The 18,373-nt window shown below is 41.8% G+C and overlaps 2 protein-coding genes across 5 annotated transcripts; one reads left to right on the top strand and one right to left on the bottom strand.

Annotated features, from left to right (window-relative positions):
* Positions 1–838: 838 nt before the first annotated feature.
* leng9 (leukocyte receptor cluster (LRC) member 9) lies at positions 839–11,681 on the bottom strand. Its single transcript, XM_018736265.2, has 6 exons — positions 11,617–11,681; positions 8,925–9,039; positions 6,670–6,769; positions 6,418–6,563; positions 2,687–3,016; positions 839–931 (listed from the first exon to the last, which is right to left on the bottom strand). The coding sequence occupies exons 1-6, from the start codon at positions 11,617–11,619 to the stop codon at positions 912–914; spliced, it is 714 nt and encodes a 237-aa protein (XP_018591781.2). The 5' UTR covers positions 11,620–11,681; the 3' UTR covers positions 839–911.
* Positions 10,428–17,841, top strand: flcn (folliculin). 4 transcript variants are annotated; one of them, XM_018735869.2, is made up of 12 exons: positions 10,428–10,458; positions 12,844–13,053; positions 13,999–14,145; positions 14,535–14,756; positions 15,235–15,401; positions 15,579–15,670; positions 15,858–16,021; positions 16,195–16,308; positions 16,426–16,549; positions 16,774–16,902; positions 16,983–17,085; positions 17,243–17,841. In XM_018735869.2, exons 2-12 carry the CDS (start codon positions 12,844–12,846, stop codon positions 17,448–17,450), a joined length of 1,680 nt encoding a protein of 559 aa, XP_018591385.1. In that variant the 5' UTR covers positions 10,428–10,458; the 3' UTR covers positions 17,451–17,841. The 4 variants fall into 4 exon arrangements, with proteins under 4 accessions (XP_018591385.1, XP_018591366.1, XP_018591356.1 ...); XM_018735850.1 differs by lacking the exon at positions 10,428–10,458 and adding an exon at positions 11,327–11,386; XM_018735840.1 differs by lacking the exon at positions 10,428–10,458 and adding an exon at positions 11,369–11,435.
* The last annotated feature ends 532 nt before the right edge of the window (positions 17,842–18,373 follow it).

The raw sequence follows: 18,373 nt of genomic DNA, 5'->3' as shown, positions 1-18,373 counted from the left end.
GCAGCGGGTTTGACTGGGTCCTGCTCTCCAGTGGGTCTGGGGTGCAAGTCCTGCTTGGGGTGCCTTGCGATGGACTGGCGTCCCGTCCTGGGTGTGTCCCCTCCCCCTCTAGCCTTGCGCCCTGTGTTGCTGGGTTAGGCTGTGGTTCACTGCGACCCTGTCTGGGACAAGTGGTTTCAGACACCGTCTGTGTGTGTGTGTGTGTGTGTGTGTGTGTGTGTGTGTGTGTGTTTGTCTGTGTTTTGTTCATCATTCTTACCCCTACTTTCAGGTCTCACTCAAGACTGATGGTACACACAGTCTCGTAAAACCCATCTTCCCTTCTGGATGAGTCGTTGACGCAAAGATACAACTTGTTGACCACCAGCTTTCCAAAATCAATGGCACTCATCTTTTTGTCTCTCCAGATGTCCTCTATCCCTTTAAACGGACTTCCACCACCCTTACCCTTCACCTTAGCCAGAGTTAGGTGGAATGTCGGGGACAGGGAGTCCCTGTGAAGCCAGCCATTTTTTTTGTACAGGTTCTGGAAGTGATGGTTCAAAGACTGAATTTGCAACAAGGGCTCAGGTGTAAGATATAGGACTCTACCCCAAAAGTGGCCCGGCTTCGATGAGCACGACAATGAGAACGAACGTGGGCGATGCTTCCTGGCAAAGTCTCTCAGTGCTTCACAGGCAAGATTTACCTCCTTTGGCCCAGGGAGAATAAGAAGACAGAGGGTGACATGGAGGGTTTCAGGAGAGACCCAGTAAGGGGCAGAGTGGGGGAGGATCGCAGTGAGTTCCTTCTGGAGGCAATGGAAACTAGCAACGAAGGCTGGTGAGTCAGTGCGGAAGGTAATGAAGTGAGTGGGCTTGTATCTGCTTGACTTGCTACGCTGTTCAAGACTTCCCAGCTTGGTTAAGACTTCATCTGTAGAGACTGAACCCTGTTTAAAAAAATAGTGCATTGGTTTTTTTTCCTTAGCATATGAAGTAATACACCTGGTTCCAACTACACATGTAAGTGAGAAAAATAATAACAGTTCAAATATGGATCTAATTTACTGCAAACAAAATCATGTGAGAGATGAGGGCAGTGCAAAATGGTCAACTACAGGCAGTCTGTGCAGTACAGTTGAAATGTATGTAATTATAGCAGAAAGCAGATGGCAGAAAATAAGTATTACAACATATAATGCGTTATAGCAGTAAGAGTGTGGGGAATATGAACATAGGTCTATGTAAAAAAAAAAAAACTTAATGTAAGAATACCTGTGGAGGTGAATACATGTGCCATGACAGATGCTCCTTCTCTTCTTCTCCATCCCAGCTGTTTTTCCACTCTTCCTCCTGCCCCTCTGCTCTTTCTGTGTTATTACTGCCACTCTGAGAGAGACTGAGCTGTGCTGTCAAGACTGGTAGCTCAGAGCCACATTCACTTTCTCTCTCCTGTGTTTCAGTTTCAGTGTTCTCTTTGTTTATTATAGTGGTTTTTATGTTTCTGTTGCATTCAATATCTCCTGTAGTCATTTTTCTTAAATTATGTTCTTGAACCTGTTGACCTGTGTCGATATTACAGCTATCTCCATTGCCTGTTTTTCTGTCATTCTTGGTGTATGGTTCGACACATTTCTGCAGATCCTCCTCCTTATTACATAGTTCCTGGGTGTCTTCTAAATCCTTCAGTCCAGATTCTTCTTTTAAATATGCTGTAAATGATATACATCATATGAGAATTAGAGCCTACTTGAAAGTAATTTGTGAAATGGACACAAATATGCAGAGACTCAATACAGGATTTCCTTGCATAACAAGCATGATTCATTTCTGACAACATACTCACAAAAGCGACTTCTTGCAAAAAATAACTTTTTTATTATTAATTTAAAGGCAAAAAAAAATTTTTCAAACAGAAAAATTGTATGTTCCAGAGGTACTAAAGGTTTTTTTTTTTTTTTTTTACCAAACATGCTTGGGACCAGCGGTTTCTGATAACGTGTGTGTGTGTGTGTGTGTGTGTGTGTGTGTGTGTGTGTGTGTGTGTAAAATACCTGGCTCATCTTTTAATGAACATAAAGTCTCACTTAAAACCAAGTGGAACTCCTCTGAACACCTTTAGATCCAGGCTTAAGACCAACATGTTCAAAATCTGCTGTATATAACATTCGTGTTATATTTGTTTCTATCCCAGCGGTTTTTCTAACCACTTGTCCAAGTCAAGAGTTTCTGCATTCCAGAGCCTATTCTAGCAAGACTATGCAGGGTACACCCTGGATGAGACGCCACTCCTTCGTGCAGCAGCCACACATTCATTACCTTACACACTAGTCATCAATCAACCTGAAATGCAAGTCTTTGGATTGTGGGAAGAAACCGGAGTACCTGGAAGAAACCCGTGCAAACTACACACTGAGCCAAATTCAAAGCCATGGGTGAGACTCTTTGCTTTGTGGGAGGCCCATGTCACAAAATTCCCCCTTTTAAATTTTTGTTTTTATCGGAAATCTCTAGAAAGCAGAGTTGATAGCTACTTACTTAAATGTTATAGTACAGCTAAGAGTTGCTCATAAGTCTCAATTCTCAGTGAACAGCCTTCATTATACAAGGGAAGCTTGTACATTAAAAATTCTGTTTTGATTAATGAAATTATTGTGATATTCACTCCTATTACAATTTACTATACGTTTAATGTTAACTCTTACCTTCACCTACACCTTCTTCGGCAGAAAGGGGCAGTTCAAGTGTTCCCCCTGTGGAGCCAAACACACCATCCATCCTGCTCTCTCTGTCCCAAATTCGTTTTCCCTTGTAGGTGAAATATTTAATCCTGTGCTGGGGAAGAGCAAGTTCCTCTGCGAAGTCACAGTTGCACACATCACGGTCCCAGGAAAATTCTGAAAACGGCCGCTCCAAAACCCCTAAAAAACGGTCCAGGTAGCCAACAGCAAAATCGGAGGGGTCCAAAGAAGAATCCCACAAAATTCGGGAAACAACATCTGCAGCTGGTCTCATACGGGGCTTTTTGGGAGGCTCTGGTTATTGGGACAAGAAAGTAGCAAATTAATACTACACAACTGATTACAGCTCCACAGGGTTAACAGTCAGTTGAACCATCATATGAATAGTGCTAATTATGATGGTCTTAAAATGCAACGAAGTATGGAAGCAAAGCATTCAAACAAAATAACATAAAGTGCCTCAAGCATGTAGGGGTGTGGTGGCGCAGTGGGTTGGGCCACAGTCCTGCTCTTTGGTGGGTCTGGGGTTCGAGTCCCACTTGGGGTGCCTTGCGACGGACTGGCGTCCCGTCCTGGGTGTGTCCCCTCCCCCTCTGGCCTTATGCCCTGTGTTGCCGGGTAGGCTCTGGTTCCCCGCGACCCCGTATGGGACAAGCGGTTCTGAAAGTGTGTGTGTGTGCCTCAAGCATGTTAAATATGCAAAACTGTGAAACAAAATAATGAAAAACTGAAATATTCACAGAAAGTAAGGAAAAAAGTCTGTCACCCAAGTGGATAATGATTTTATCCCCCATATTTATGGGTTTTACGCATTAAAGCCACTGTAGCAAATACTGTTACAACAAACTCGCTTTCCTTTTTCCACCGACACAAGTATGTACAGAGAAACACTAATCTAAATGATAATTAAAATTAAGTCAGAGACCAGATATTTCTTTATTAATTTAGTAAACTCTCCACTGGTTAGAGGAGAATAGAAATATCTTATATAAATCTTATATAAAAATTACATAATATAGCTGTCAGAGGTGGCTAGTAAGGAGTTACTTTTACTCCCTTACTTGTACTCAGATAAATTTTTTTGAGAAATTGTACTTTTCAGAGTAAATTTTGACACTGATACTCTTACTAGAGTAAGATAATAGTCATAATAGAGTAATAAACAGTCCTTCTATCACCCACTTTTCATTACTTTTGAATTTTTCACAGTTAATATTTTCAATTTCTCGCTTCAAAACAAATCATGTTAATAATCATGTTAATTTCTTATGTCGATGTTACCAGCAATCATCAGCTGTCAGTCACAATCACGTTTATGGTGAACCATTAAAAATGTGTCTTTGTTGTCAGTTGACTTATTTGTTGATTTTATTAGCCAAGTTTGCTGGGAGCTGCGGTCAATCAGGACTGGAGTTGTGTTTTATCTTGCCTTGATTGATCACCAAGCCCTGGTCTGCAAGATTTCATGGGAAAAATTAATTTGAAATCAGCTGAAATCAACTCCCTGAAATCATTTTTTTCAAATATGAGATGCCTAAATTTGGGAATCGAAATGAAACATGTTACTCTATAAGTCACTCTTATTTTATTATGTGTATACATAAGATTCTTTGCATTAATGATCATAAATATTAATCCTAAATTAAATGTTTGAAAAGAAGTGTAAAAAATAATACAGATTAAAAAAATTCATGTTATTTAAGTTTGCAAAATGTTATTGATTTAAATCATTTTAGTTATAACAAGTGAACTTATAATGCATTTAATTATGGGTCTGAACATCAAATAGTAAAACAAAGTTCTAGAAAGATGGAAAATATTTAGTAAGTGATTATATACTATAACACACAAATTGAAAGTTCCTCGTAAACAAATGAGTGTGAAGGTCACCAACTGCAGTACACAGATATTTTTGGAGATTAATTAATTTTGGTGAATTATTTATTTCCATTTATTATAACAACTGCATCCTGGGTAATGATATAACAAATGTTTACTTATGACAAAACAAACATTTGACTATTAATTTGGTGATCTTATTTGCCTTTTATTGCAATGTAATGTTGCAGGTCACCTGTGAATAGTGCAAACATGTTTTCCTAGTTTTATAGTGAAGCTGGTTAGTACACAACCTAAAAGTCAGTATGAGTTAAATGGTGTACTGACTATGCATCCTCCTACAGTTCCTTTGTGTGTTGACATCCTTATCTGCCAACTGATGTCAGTCTCGGTGTACATGACTCCACACCCACTCTAAACAACATGTTGCACTTCAGTTTTATACCTAGCTTACTGACTATTCTCTAATTAGGTAGCCAGATTTTTGTACTGGGGGGATGCAGTGGCACGGTGAGTTGGACCGGGTCCTACTCTCTGGTGGGTCTGGGGTTCAAGTCCCGCTTGGGGTGCGTTGCGATGGACTGGTGTCCCGTCCTGGGTGTGTCCCCTCCCCCTCCATCCTTATGCCCTGTGATGCCAGGTTAGGCTCTGGCTCCCCGCGACCCCATATGGGACAAGCGGTTTCAGACAATGTGTGTGATCTTTGTATTTTCTCACCAGAAAATCAACATTAGCAATGGAATATCACTTAAATAGCTAAGTTAGACATTTAGTGAGCTGGAGTCAGCTATATACCTTATATTCAAGCCGCTGCTTGCAGCGGTCTAACTGTGATGTCCTCGGTGACCCATTGCCTAGTTATATTGCCTGGCTGATTAAAGGACAGTCAGGCAATATAGGAAAATGGCAAATAAATGCTATCATTTCATTTGGGGCAGAAGGAAGTGTAATTGTTAGAGCTGTTGCCATGCAGTGAAAGGCTATGGGTTTGAATCCCTCCTCCCACTGCTTGATCAAGGTGAGTACCCTGAGTTGAGACAGGAAATTTACCCTTCTGTAAAGATGGGTAAATTGAAAGCTTTGTAAATAGTACACAAACATAAAACTGCAAGTCACAATGAACAAAAGGGGCAGGTAAATCATGTTAGTAATACCTAACAGACTGTGGCCTTTGTTTTCTACACATTTCATTAGTGCAACTGATTAATTTTATTTGGAGAGTACACACACACACACACACACATTTTCTGAACCGCTTGTCCCAGACGGGGTCGAGGGGAGCCGGAGCCTAACCCGGCAACTCAGGACGTAAGGCTGGAGGGGGAGGGGACACACCCAGGACGGGACGCCAGTCCATCGCAAGGCACCCCAAGCGGGACTTGAACCCCAGACCCACCGGAGAACAGGACCCGGTCTAGCCCACTGCGCCACCACACTCCCTATTTGGAGAGTATATTTAATTAATTGTAAAGATGAGTTCAGACTGCATATTGTAGATGTGAACACTGCTAGACTGGTTTATAACATTAAAATGCTTCATCTGAATTAAAGTAACTTTACTTGAGAAGTATTTCTGATCTGATACTTCTTTACTTTTTGCTTCAGTAAATTTTTGGATGAGTACTGATACTTGAGAAATTATTTTTTGAAAGTAACTACTTTTACATGAATATCGAATGACTACTCTGCCCACCTCAGATGCCTATTATGAAAAAGTGCAGCTACAACTTGGGTTTTCTATAGAATTTTAAATATGATTCCTTGGAAGGAAATGCAGTTTTGTTATGTTATTTTTGGTCGACTGGGTGGTGTGAAACTGACGTGCTAAACCCTGAACTGTAAAGAGAAATCCCTACCTTCTATCTCCAACTCTTTAAAGTGGGTTACATCCTTATGTACTTTCTTTTTTATTCTAGTCTTCTTGGTTTTCCCCTCTTTGTCTTGTCCACTACCTTGCTTTTTTTCCACGACCTGTAAGGCATCTGTTGTAGATGGAGAGGCACTTGAAAGAGAGAAACAAACATAATGAAATTAGTATTGTTGGACACACTGGAAAATACTAGATATACTGGAAGAGTAAGAGAAAGAAAGGAAGCGAAAGGAAAAACCTGTGCAAGAGACGACATCGACTTCCAAAATGGCACCTGCCCTGCAAAAAGAACTGGCAGATATCCACTCTTCCCACTGCTTGTCCACCCACATCACCTCCTGAAGTGAAAGAGCAAGCTTTGTTAAGTAAAATAAAATACATGCATCTTAGGTTGTTTTAGGTTGTGTGTTTTTCACATCTGCCATTATGCAATTAACTGCAACCAACTACTCAACTAATCAGTTTAGAAATCTGTGATTTTTTCTATTCACCTCTTGATACTAACTCACCCCTGCGTGGATGTTATTAAAAACAATACAAATACAGAACATTAAGCACCTGGCTGAAATCTTTCAAATGTAAAAAAAAAAAAAAAATGCCCAAGTCCTCTGGTACTCATAAGGCCGGCAGTCAGCTGAATCTTGTCTTCTCTGGAAACTCTGGCTGTCCTGTCCTCTCTGTCACTCCAGTACATGTCTCTGATCATTTCTTCAATCCCTTGCAGTCCTGCATCACTTCTACAAACCTCCTTCCTGCTTCTGCACCCTGTGTCACTTTCTGCTGCAACCAAAAATCTCTCTCGCCTTCTTCCCCATCCTCCGGCGTACTTAACTCTCTCCCTTTCACTGCACAATTCTCTGAGCTGTCCACAGACTATGTACCACTCTCCAAAACAGAGATCCTTCACCTCCTAGTTGGTCCGTCCTCCTGTCAAGAATTCTCTGTCAAACTGAATAACTTGCTCATTTCACCTACCTCATCAGTTAAGAGCCTGGAAGTAATGATCAACTCTAGTTTGGCTTTCTCTCAATATACTGAAGCCACAACCTGGTCCCTTAGATGCATTCTGCATGACATCCATAGGATCTGCCCTCATCTCACAGCAAACTCTACACAACTCCTGGCGATTGTGAGATATTGCCTGGACTATCACAACTCTCTGCTGTCTGGCCTTCCAGCCTCTAACATCAAACCATTTCAGTTTTCCTTCTGTGCAGAAGACAATTAAGACAGATGGTCTGAGATTGGGACATCTAGGTAGCCTACTGCTTCCTGGTTTCTGTGGGTTTTTTCTACAACTTCCATTACATTTGCTGGATATCTTGAGCACAGGTTTGGATTTAAAATAGTATTTTTAATTGACCTGACAAAATGCCACATTTTGGTTGCTCCTTAATATAATGGAATCATACTTCAGTTGAAATCCTGCTGTCCAGCATCTCAATGCAGCCTTTGTGATGACCTCCATCCTACAACAGGTCACAGCATCATCTTATTTTAAACAATGGTTTGGAACTGAAGCAAAGTTTATCAGACTCTTCTCTGCATTACAACTGCAGCACTGAATTGCAGTTACAGATATATGAAAGATAAAGGGAGACAGAGAAGCATGTTCTGGCATGCCTGGGTCTGGTCCTAACTGAATGCTGTTTTTTTCACCATCCAAAAATTATTTATGGGAGTGTGGGAGAAAAAGCTCTAACATTTAAACACAGTGGAATCTGTGTCACCAACTATTCAAAACACTGCACCTCTATCTTTGACACGTTCTTTGGGATGGACTGAAACTACTTGTTTCTGACAAGCTGTTGTGAAACCAGCTCTTGAATTCTGTGGAGTTAATGACTCGGTGAGGTGCTGACTATACCTGGGCATGTGCTATCATTCTATAGCATCTTCTTCAGTGCTGGACCTGTGTACTGTGCTCATCACCTACAAGTCCTACCAATGACATGATCTTTCCCCCTGTGCAGTTGTCTGTGTGAATCAACTACGGAGAATGTCCAAATGTGTTACATTATCAGCTGACATGATATGCATTACACTCCTCCAGCCTGTGGAGCCAGTTTTGACAGGAATCTTAGGATGGAAAAAAACTAAAGAAAAAATAGTTTCTATTGATTGGTACAGCGGGTTTGGCTGGGTCCTGCTCTCCGGTGGGTCTGGGGTTCAAGTCCTGCTTGGGGTGCCTTGTGATGGACTGGTGTCCTGTCCTGGGTGTGTGCCCTCCAGCCTTATGCCCTGTGTTGCTGGGTTAGGCTCCAGGTTGCTGCGACCCCGCTTGGGACAAGTGGTTTCAGACAATGTGTGTGTGTGTGATTAAAAACCATATCTGACCACACAAAGACTCCCTCCACAGCATACTAGGAATAGTGCCAAATTACAAACAAGTTGGATTATAACAACAGGTTATCTGCTTAGTTTCATCTTAGTTCTGATCTGCTGCGACTCAACAGTGGATGAGTGAGTGAGTCCACACTGTACAAGAGTCACCTGACTGTCTGGCTGGAGACACTTCTGCTTCCTCACTGGGGAGATCATGGTGTGATGGTTCCATTCCAGATCTCTGGGCAGACTTGGGGGCTCCACCTCCCTCTTCAGAGGCCATCTGTAAATGAACACAGCACCGTATTTCATTGCCTGAAAAAAGAAGAATACGGTACAAAAACATTTCCACCAATGATATGACCCGTGGTGTCCGAAAGGAAGGTACACCATTTTTTGGAGGCTTAACGGAAACAACGACACTGGAACACTTTGAGTGCACAAATAAAATAGTTTATTAAGAACAGCAGCTTGTGTCACATTTTCTCTGCGGAATCATTTTGCTCCAACGCGAGAAGCCCACGTTAGACCCAGTGCAGCCTGTAACAAATTCCAGCTTCAATAAAAAATTAACCAATGACAATTAAGTAACCTTGTCAACTTACATCCTGCAGGTTGGCAGGAACCTTTCTTTCACAACACTCTAAATGATTTGCTCTTGGTGTAAAACACCACAAAACAGCCTTGATTCTTTCTGCCTCATATTAGTAATTGCCAACAATTATACTGCCCTGTTCTTTTCAAATTAACTTGCAAAAGTAATATTTAGTTTCACAATAAAAATATTGTGTATAAAACAAAAGTAAACATTAACTGCGTACATTTTGGACAGTTTGATAACACCCCAAAACAACTATTTTCATTTATTAAATTTCCAACTCTGAACGTTAGCGGCCACACCCAGATTTACCGATGACGTAATGATTTTACAGTAAACTATGCTAGTTACAGTATATACGTTACACAAATGAACGAGCAGACCAAGTATACTGTTGACAACTGATGGAATATAATGTCATCTAAATATATAATGTCATTTAAATATACTGTTGCGCAAAATGGAAAAAAAAATCTGTGAAAAAAAAGTTCTGATTTCGTAAAAACCTGCTTAACCTGATTTGATTTGTAGCCGTTGTCTGTATAATAATATATCTATGGAAAACTGTATGTTTTCCATGTATTATATAATATATGTTGAAAGCACACAAATGTTACAGTAGTAGTACAGTATGAGTATCATATCAGGTATCACCTGAACGTCAACTCCGGTGCGATCCGTCTTCCTGCTCCGTCAGTCCCTGATCACATACGGAAGTTGACTTACTTTAGTGGCACTAATTCCAAGGTGTAATTAAATAAAGGTCAAAGGGAGCTGTCAGCACTTCTGCATGCAGTGTTTCTTGGAATGGATCAGTCACTCGGTTATGGAAAAAATGAAACACTCAACTTCTCTCATTTACGTCATTATATCATTATAAACATTTCGTGTTACTTTTACTGTGTTGTTACAATTCGATCAAAATTAAACACAGTTTATTTATTTTAAGGTAAGCAAAGTACGAAAATTCTAAAACTGTGTGATGACGTAAATTATATAAAAACACACAAATCCTTGAGTAATGCTAGTCTACGAATGGTTGTGTTTCCCGCTTCAGCCGCTGCGCAGCGATCCAAGCGCTTGATGGCTGTGACGTCTCAGTAGGTCTGGAACGACTTTGTGTGCTTCGTTGATTGTAGATCAGTGGGATGAAAGACAATTTTGTTTTTTATATGTTATATGTCATAACGGGGGGCGCGGTGGCGCAGTGGGCTAGACCGGGTCCTGCTCTCCAGTGGGTCTGGGGTTCTAGTCTTGCTTGGGGTGCCTTGCGATGGACTGACGTCCCGTCCTGGGTGTGTCCCCTCCCCCTCCGGCCTTACGCCCTGTGTTGCCGGGTAGGCTCCGGTTCCCCGCGACCCTGTATGGGACAAGCGGTTCTGAAAATGTGTGTGTGTATGTCATAACGCTCAGTTACATGCGCTTCACAAAAAAATTAAAATTTCACAACTCATATAATGAAATTAATACATTTTATTTATTTATGGATGTATGTTTTTTGGGGGGAGCATGTACTTGTTACTCTCTCTGTCAGGTTAAGACATTTAACGAATATAAGCTTACGTTATTATTATGCTACAGGCAAAATGAAGCAATTAGTTCACATCTTGTCACAGAGCTATTGGTTGTTCCTTGCTTAAGTTAAACCTAACATATTCTGAGATAAAAAATGCTGCGTGTGCCGTAGCTATTGACAATTTCTATTCGAATGATACTTTCACATTCGTTATTAGGTTGAAATTTCAATAATACAGGCATGGTATGTACTATGAATTGGTTATTCACACCCTCAGACTCGGAGTCAGTCTGTGCAAATGCAATGCACGTCAAGTCATAACTCAGCCCTCTTACACAGCTGAGCTCTGAATACAAAACGCACAATATATCGAAGGTCCATAAAGCCCTCTGCGCAGCAGGCGCGCAGCGTCTGAAGGGGACAACGCGCACTTTAAATTGAGCGCTGTGTCACGTGCTGTATTTGTGTTTTCCGCGCGTGACTCCTGTAAACACGTGACGCGCCGTGGAAACGGAGGTACGGCTCTCTGACATTCTATGCCAGCACAAGTCACTGAGACTCAGTGGTAAATTGTCTTGGATTATTTTGGTGTCATAATGAGCAGCTGTCGTAAAGTCATTTGTTTAGATGTTTTGGTTTTACTGTAAAATTTACAGCGACAATCCTGTTCTCTGTGTGTCACAGCAGCGCGTAGCTACGGGCGACACAGAGAGAGAGAGAGTGTGAGTGAGTGAGTGAGTGAGTACCATAGGCGCTTGGGCTCCGGAGTCCGCGGGTGTCCCGGGTAAAATCGCGTCCGCTCGGCTCCTTGTGCGCGAGACTCGTGAACTCTCGTCTCGGTAAAACGGTAACGTCATTCAGTTGAATAATCAATGTATGTTCGCGAGCTGAAAGTTCTCTCTGAGCAGCTTGTGTTGCAAATTCCTGTTTCCTCCCTGTCCGGCGTTGTTGCCAGCTGTAGTGTTTAGCTTGCTTGTAAAATCATGTTGCATTTTGAAGGTTTCCCTCGTTTACCTTCTTGTCGCGGCGCCGCTGTTCAATCTGACAATCATCAATCATCATGTACATGATGCCTGGCCTGTTTGCTGTCTCTGAAAAGTAAAAGTGGCCTAAGTCAGGAGCAAGTCGGGCGAGCCTTGTTGTTGCAGTGTGTTACTGTGTCGTGTGTGTGTGTGTGTGTGTGTGTGTGTGTGTACGTACTGTACTGTACTGTACTGTGCAGTGACATCCGAGCCGCTGACCTGAAGTGACCCCCTGCCTACGTATACGACCTCGTGTTTCTCCTCTCCTAATGGATTCCCTGTGTCTCACTAAAATGATTAGTTGTTAACACTGACAATATATCATTTAGAGGAGTCCATCAACGCTGTTCATAAGTGGTCAAAACGAAACTGACAGCTACAGTTTCTAAGACTGTTTCTTTGCAGTCTGACAGTTGTACATTTCCATTTATCATTTATTTATTTAGCAGACGCTTTTCTCCAAGCGACTTACAATGGATACTATGTAGTGTCATCAGCCCACACGCCTTATTCACCGCGGTGACTTACACTGCTAGATACACTACTTTCACTGGGTCACTCATCCATACATCAGTAGAACACACACGCTCTGGCACTCACACACTATGGGGGAACCCGAACAGCTTGTCTTTGAAATGTGGGAGGAAACCAGAGCGCCCAAGGACTTACACTGCTAGATACACTACTTACACTGGGTCACTCATCCATACATCAGTGGAACACACTCTCTCTGTCACTCACGCACTATATATACACACACACACACACACACACACACACACACACTTGTCTGTTTTAACCCCCATCCTGCTGCGGTTCCCTTGACCAGGGTAATCGTGCTCAATAAATACAGTAAGTTAAGTACACCCTGCTGTGAAAAGGGGTGAATAGTTTTGTTGTTGGGTCTGGCAACTGACATTGGTGACAACTATAAACATTCATTTTCTTCAGATGAACGCCTTGGTGGCTCTTTGTCACTTTTGCGAACTCCATGGCCCTCGAACCCTCTTCTGCACCGAGGCCCTTCACCCACCGTCTCCTTCGCCTCCTCAGCCAGGCCTCTCTGTCCCTGGAGAGAGGGACAGGGAGGGGGACCGAGAAGGAGAGGGACTCACTATGAGGGCTAACAGCTCTGCAACACAGCGGGCAGATATGTGTGAGGTAATTCCCAAACCTGCTGTTACATTCAGTGTCATTCTTTGCTCTTAATCTTTTTTCATCTATTCATTATGTTTCTGTGGTTTTTTTTTTTTTTTTTTTCCCTCCCCCTCTTCATTTCATGCAGTGAATTTTTCTTTTTTTTTTTTTTTTTTTGCATCAAGGATGTTACATTTTATACTTGACTCTCCTTCCTGTGGCCTGCAGCAGATGTGGGCTTTTTTCCGCCCTTATCGTGGAAACTTAAACTTGTTTTCCAGGTCGTTTACTCTAGTTCTCACCGTTATTTACAATATATGTTAGCAGTGACAGTTAAAGTCATAAAACATTTACAGAATTTTTGATTATGAGAAAATAGACTTCTGTGGTCATTTTAGAATTGACAAGATTAACAAGAATAACAAGGCTCATGGTGCCAAAAAAATTTGAGAAGCGCTTCAGCAAGATATTGTTTTATTAAACAATAGACCTTCTTTTATAGGTTCTATAAACCTTATGCAGCTACTGCTGTGATTTACATTAATTCATATGGTGCAATATGACAAATTCACTGTGCTTTAGAATTATGTGTCTGCATCCATGTCTCTGTCTCTCAGTGTAATGCACTCATTGTATTTTTCTGTGACGTACATTGCTTTGGAGAAAAACATCTGCTAAATGAAATGTAAATGTACTGTAAGCAAAGGGAAAAATTTCGGTTTACTCTGAGTGCTGTATTAGTGTTACGCTTGTGTATTGTGGCTTCCAGAGTTTTTTGCCACACTGTAGCTGTGTTCTAATGGATTCATGAAGTTTGCACCATGCACATGATGCCATTCAAATAAAATATCAGTGGCCCAGACTTGGATTTAGCTTCACAACTCACACCGCTGCTTCATACTCGTGTCCAGTTAGTACAGAGAAACTAGGGTTCCATGATTAAGCTATGTGAATCTCTCTCTCTGTCAGGGTTGCCGTTCCCTTCCTGCCTCTCACCCGGGGTTTGTTAGCACAGACAGTGAGACAGGAATTCGATTCCTCAGCCACCAGCATCCTAGACAGCCCCAGCTCTTCAGTGTGGTCCGGCAAGCATGCGTTCGAAGTCTCAGCTGTGAGGTACTGCCACTGTGTTCATCCTGACACGTCCACCCTTTTTTTTTTTTTTTTGTCATTGTTTCCCATGTAAACTTGGCCCATGTTTTTGTTCATAGTAGTCCAGCAGGTAGTTTTGTGTCTAGGGCCATCACCTTATACTTGAAGGATCTAGGTTTGAATTCTGTTTCCATCATTGTAGCCTTGAGCAAGGTACTCACCATGAATCGGTAAAGGAAAAATCCAGCTTTATAAATGGGTAAATATTTGTAAGTTACTTAGTATACAATCACAACACTGTAAGTCACTTCAGGGAAAAGCTTCAGTAATAATATTAATATACACCACATTTGTTTACACATAGGCTACAGCATGCATGTTCAACTAAGTTATATGGCCATCTCTTTCAACAGGTGTGTCCTGGGAGGGAGGGTCCTATATTTTTTGGAGACGAACAGCATGGCTTTGTCTTCTCCCATACATTTTTCATCAAAGACAGTCTAGCCAGGGGTTTCCAGCGCTGGTACAGCATTGTCATAGTAGCCATGGACCGGATCTACCTCATAAACTCTTGGCCTTTCCTGCTTCGACACCTGCGACTCATTATACAAGGCCTACAAAACACAGCACTGAAGGTATGTTGAGCTACAACTCCAGTGATTTTAAGTGAAGACATTAGAATACAGATGTTAGACTCAGGCCTTTGCTCCAGCTGGCTCCTTTTAATAAATTTCAGTTTTTGTTAATGATATTTAAGAAAGACAGAATTAGGTTGCAGGTATTTGCAAAGTATTCAGGAAGTAGCCCAAACTAGGATGATGTAAATTATTATAGCAATGCAATTACCACAAGTCAGTGGCTCATTTGAGGAAATGAGTTGGTGTGAAACCCGGTGTACACGCTGCCCATTGAGAGCTGAGGTTGACACGCCTACACTAGAAAGCAGGCAACTGTGGTACCAGATCTTTGAAACATTTCCATGATGGTATTTTGTATAGCACAGTTTTTGATTTCAGGCTGATTCGAGATTTTTTTTTTTTTTTTTCCCCCCCACCACGGGAAAACAATTTGCAAGGTTTTCTGATGGTTTGCATGGTTTTCTCTCCTGTCCAGGTCTTTGACAGTGAACAGTGTGTGTGTCCTCAGAGGGCCATGCGGATGAACAGTGTGTTCTCTCCAGCTGTCTTCCCCCACCAGAGGAGTGGGAACGCAGCCCGTTCCCTCCCTTCCCTGACCCAGCATCCGAACCTGTGGGCAAGCCTGCACTCCTCTTTTAGCTGGTACATTACTGTTGTTGCCAACACCAGCAAGTTTAACCTTTTTGCGCCACCATCCAAACATATACTTTGATTGTGGCCAAACAAACATTTCTTCAACAAAGAAAGTGCCACAGGTGCTGCTGTGCATGAAATGTGCAAACAATGATTCAAAACCCACATCATTACTTTCACCCTCAGGTTGCTGAAGGCTTGTGGTAACCGTCTGACAGAGAAGCTGCTGGAAGGGGCCCCCACAGAGGACACGCTGGTGCTGATCGAGAGACAGACAGGTACAGTATGAGTGACAGAGATTGTAGCCAAGTAAGGCTATTCTACATACTATTAGAATGGATAAGTCTCATAGGAGAATAAACGAACCTTTGGCTTGGTAGGGAAAAAATGAATGAGGTTTTTCTTGGTGTTTTGATTAATTGCCTTTTTTTTGTCTTCAATTTTTATCTTAATGCCTACATATAGAGCAAGAAGAAGAGATGAGCGCCTGGGAAGGAGCAGAAGGAAGCAGTTCTTTATCTCAGCACAAACAAACAGATGGTGAAACCGGGAGAGACTTTTTGTGTGAAGGTGGAAAAGGTGAAGAGTCACCAGGTCCAAAGTTCAAGTCTTTGAGGCATCTAAGACAGGTAAAGAGTAATGTACTGTAAAATGTTTTTTCTTTTTTCTTGGAGAGTGTACAATGTCTACATGAATTTGATTATACAGATACTTTTCTTTCTGCTTTTAACTGAAAATCATTTTTTAAAAATAGATGATAGCTGCAGCTGTAAACTGCAACATCCTGCATTTCATTAAACAGGTTCTTGGAGCTGTAGAATTTCGACAGCTGGCATGGCATGTACTCATGGGAAACCAGGTTATTTGGAGAGGAGCAGACCCTTCACTCATTCAGTCAGCATTCACTGTGCTCAAGGTATGCAACAAAGCAGTCCCCTTGCTAGTATTTAAACAGGCATGTGTACCAGTAGTCCAGTTGTTTTGTCACTGAGTGCTCATGAATAGTACTCCTGTGTGTCTTGTTTCCTATCAGGCTCTGCTTCCAGTAGGCTGTGTGCGGTCTGTGCCTTACAGCCATCAATACGAGGAAGCTTATCGCTGCAACTTCCTTGGCCTCAGTCCAGATGTTTCTATCCCTGCACATGTTAGCTCTTCAGGTATTTCTTAGCATTACATTACAGTTGTTACTCTAATCTCTAAGGTTCTTTCAGGTTAATACATTGATGGGCTCCTGTCCAGTATTCAGCAAAGATTCTTAAATTCTTTAAATTTTTTTTATTTTAAAAAATATATAGATAATCAAAGGTGTAGTTGGTTGACTTGAATGTGGTAATGGTGTACTGCTGTACTCACCCTTCTTGTGTGATCTTACTTTGTCAAGAGTTCTCAGTACTGGTGGATGTGGTCAATGCAGAGCGGGGTTCACTTTACCCTGCGGTCTGTGACGATGACATCCTGTCCCTTTATCAATTCAACATCAGCAGTGCGAACACACAGCCCACGGACAGAGGTAAAGTTGTTCCATTTTTAACCCCAACAATTGCAGCAGACTGTAGGTGTTGCCTTATTGGCTTTTGTCTCTGTCTTCAGGCCCCACGCTTCTCAACAAGATTGAGGTAGCTCTTTCGAATGAGAACCTGTCGATAGACGTGGTGTCTCATTGTCTCCTCTGTCTTAAAGAGGAATGGATGAAGTAAGTGTTATCTGTTTGACCTCATTACTTATTGAATTGTTGAGGTTTTGACGTGACCATCATGGACCATCACAGCCATGTTTTTATGTCTTGGCATTCACCCTTATCACTTAGCTGCTGCGATTACTAATATGCATCTCCACCCCATTCCTCTTAGCAAAGTCAAAGTGCTCTTTAAGTTCTCCAAAGTGGATGGACGAGGTCGAGAGGACACACAGAAGGTTCTGGGCCTCCTGGGGGCAACGGGACCTGGAGAAGAAGACAATGTCCGATTGCTGAAGTTCTGGATGACTGGGCTAAGCAAGACTTATAAGAGTCACCTGATGACTGCAGTCAGAGGAGGGGAGAGGATGCTTAGTCAGTGAGAGACATTAAGTATGTGGTTGAGTGGCACAAATACCAGACAATGGGGGGGAGAAAAAGGGAACCTTTGGTAATAAGGTAAGACTGTTATATGTAGAGAAGGAATAGGTGAGGGGGGCAAAGTAATGAATTGTCTGACGTTGGTGGGTACATGTATTGTGCTGTCCTTTTGAAACACTTGTATGTTGACCCCTTTAAACAGCTGCTCTGGCAGTGTCTACATATCCATGAACAGAAGTACTGCATTACTAATTGTAATGTTTTATTTCAATGTATTTTAGATGCTTCCCAGAAAGGTGAATAACAGAAACTTGAAGAAATGCCTAATGTATGCATGTTTAAGTTATTGTAAAAGTAATATTTGAGGTATTTTAATAGTTCAGTATTAAAATGATGCAGTAATTATTTTCTGGCTCCTGATTTGCCATAACTTCCCTTTGTGAATGGTTAAACTACAAGAAAAGATTAACTCCAGCTTATTCATTAAAAGACAACTTTTTCTAACATTTTTCATTATTACATAGCACAAATGTTTCCTGACATGAGCCATGCCCAAACCAAGCACAGCTTTGGCCGTTGCAGGGTACATGCTTTTAATTTGTAGTCTAAAGTGTTGCCTGGGTTTCTGCTCAAATTAGTGGAACTCATGCACCAGCACAGTGCAGAAAACCCCTAAGGAAACCCTGCATTTGCAGCACAGCTGTTGCACTTAGCAGAAAATCTCCAGAGGGGTCCTTATCCCATCAGAGTATCTGAATGTGATAAACCACCCTGCCTTGCTCACCTAAATGCAATTTCCCCTCATTTCAAACTGTAGGGTTTTTGATGACAAAAAGCAGGGCTGAGCTGGTCACACTCAGCAGTGAATAGCAAGCCACTCACTCTACGCAGTGCCCAGTCAGTGACCCACTTCTGATGGCAGTAA

This window comes from Scleropages formosus, chromosome 18 (genome assembly GCF_900964775.1).
Source record: "Scleropages formosus chromosome 18, fSclFor1.1, whole genome shotgun sequence".
In the NCBI taxonomy this organism is placed as follows: Eukaryota; Metazoa; Chordata; class Actinopteri; order Osteoglossiformes; family Osteoglossidae; genus Scleropages; species Scleropages formosus.
Note: the sequence above shows the minus strand (reverse complement) of the source record. Positions and strands in the feature narration are given on the sequence as shown.

Coding starts and splice junctions, on each gene's coding strand:
- flcn (XM_018735869.2), top strand. CDS start 12,844: ATGAACGCCTTGGTGGCTCTTTGTCACTTTTGCGAACTCCATGGCCCT. Junction 16,550..16,773: donor TGCACATGTTAGCTCTTCAG/GTATTTCTTAGC, acceptor TACTTTGTCAAG/AGTTCTCAGTACTGGTGGAT. Junction 16,903..16,982: donor CACACAGCCCACGGACAGAG/GTAAAGTTGTTC, acceptor CTCTGTCTTCAG/GCCCCACGCTTCTCAACAAG.
- leng9 (XM_018736265.2), bottom strand. Junction 6,564..6,669: donor CGATGTCGTCTCTTGCACAG/GTTTTTCCTTTC, acceptor CTCTCTTTCAAG/TGCCTCTCCATCTACAACAG. Junction 3,017..6,417: donor TAAAGAGTTGGAGATAGAAG/GTAGGGATTTCT, acceptor CCCAATAACCAG/AGCCTCCCAAAAAGCCCCGT.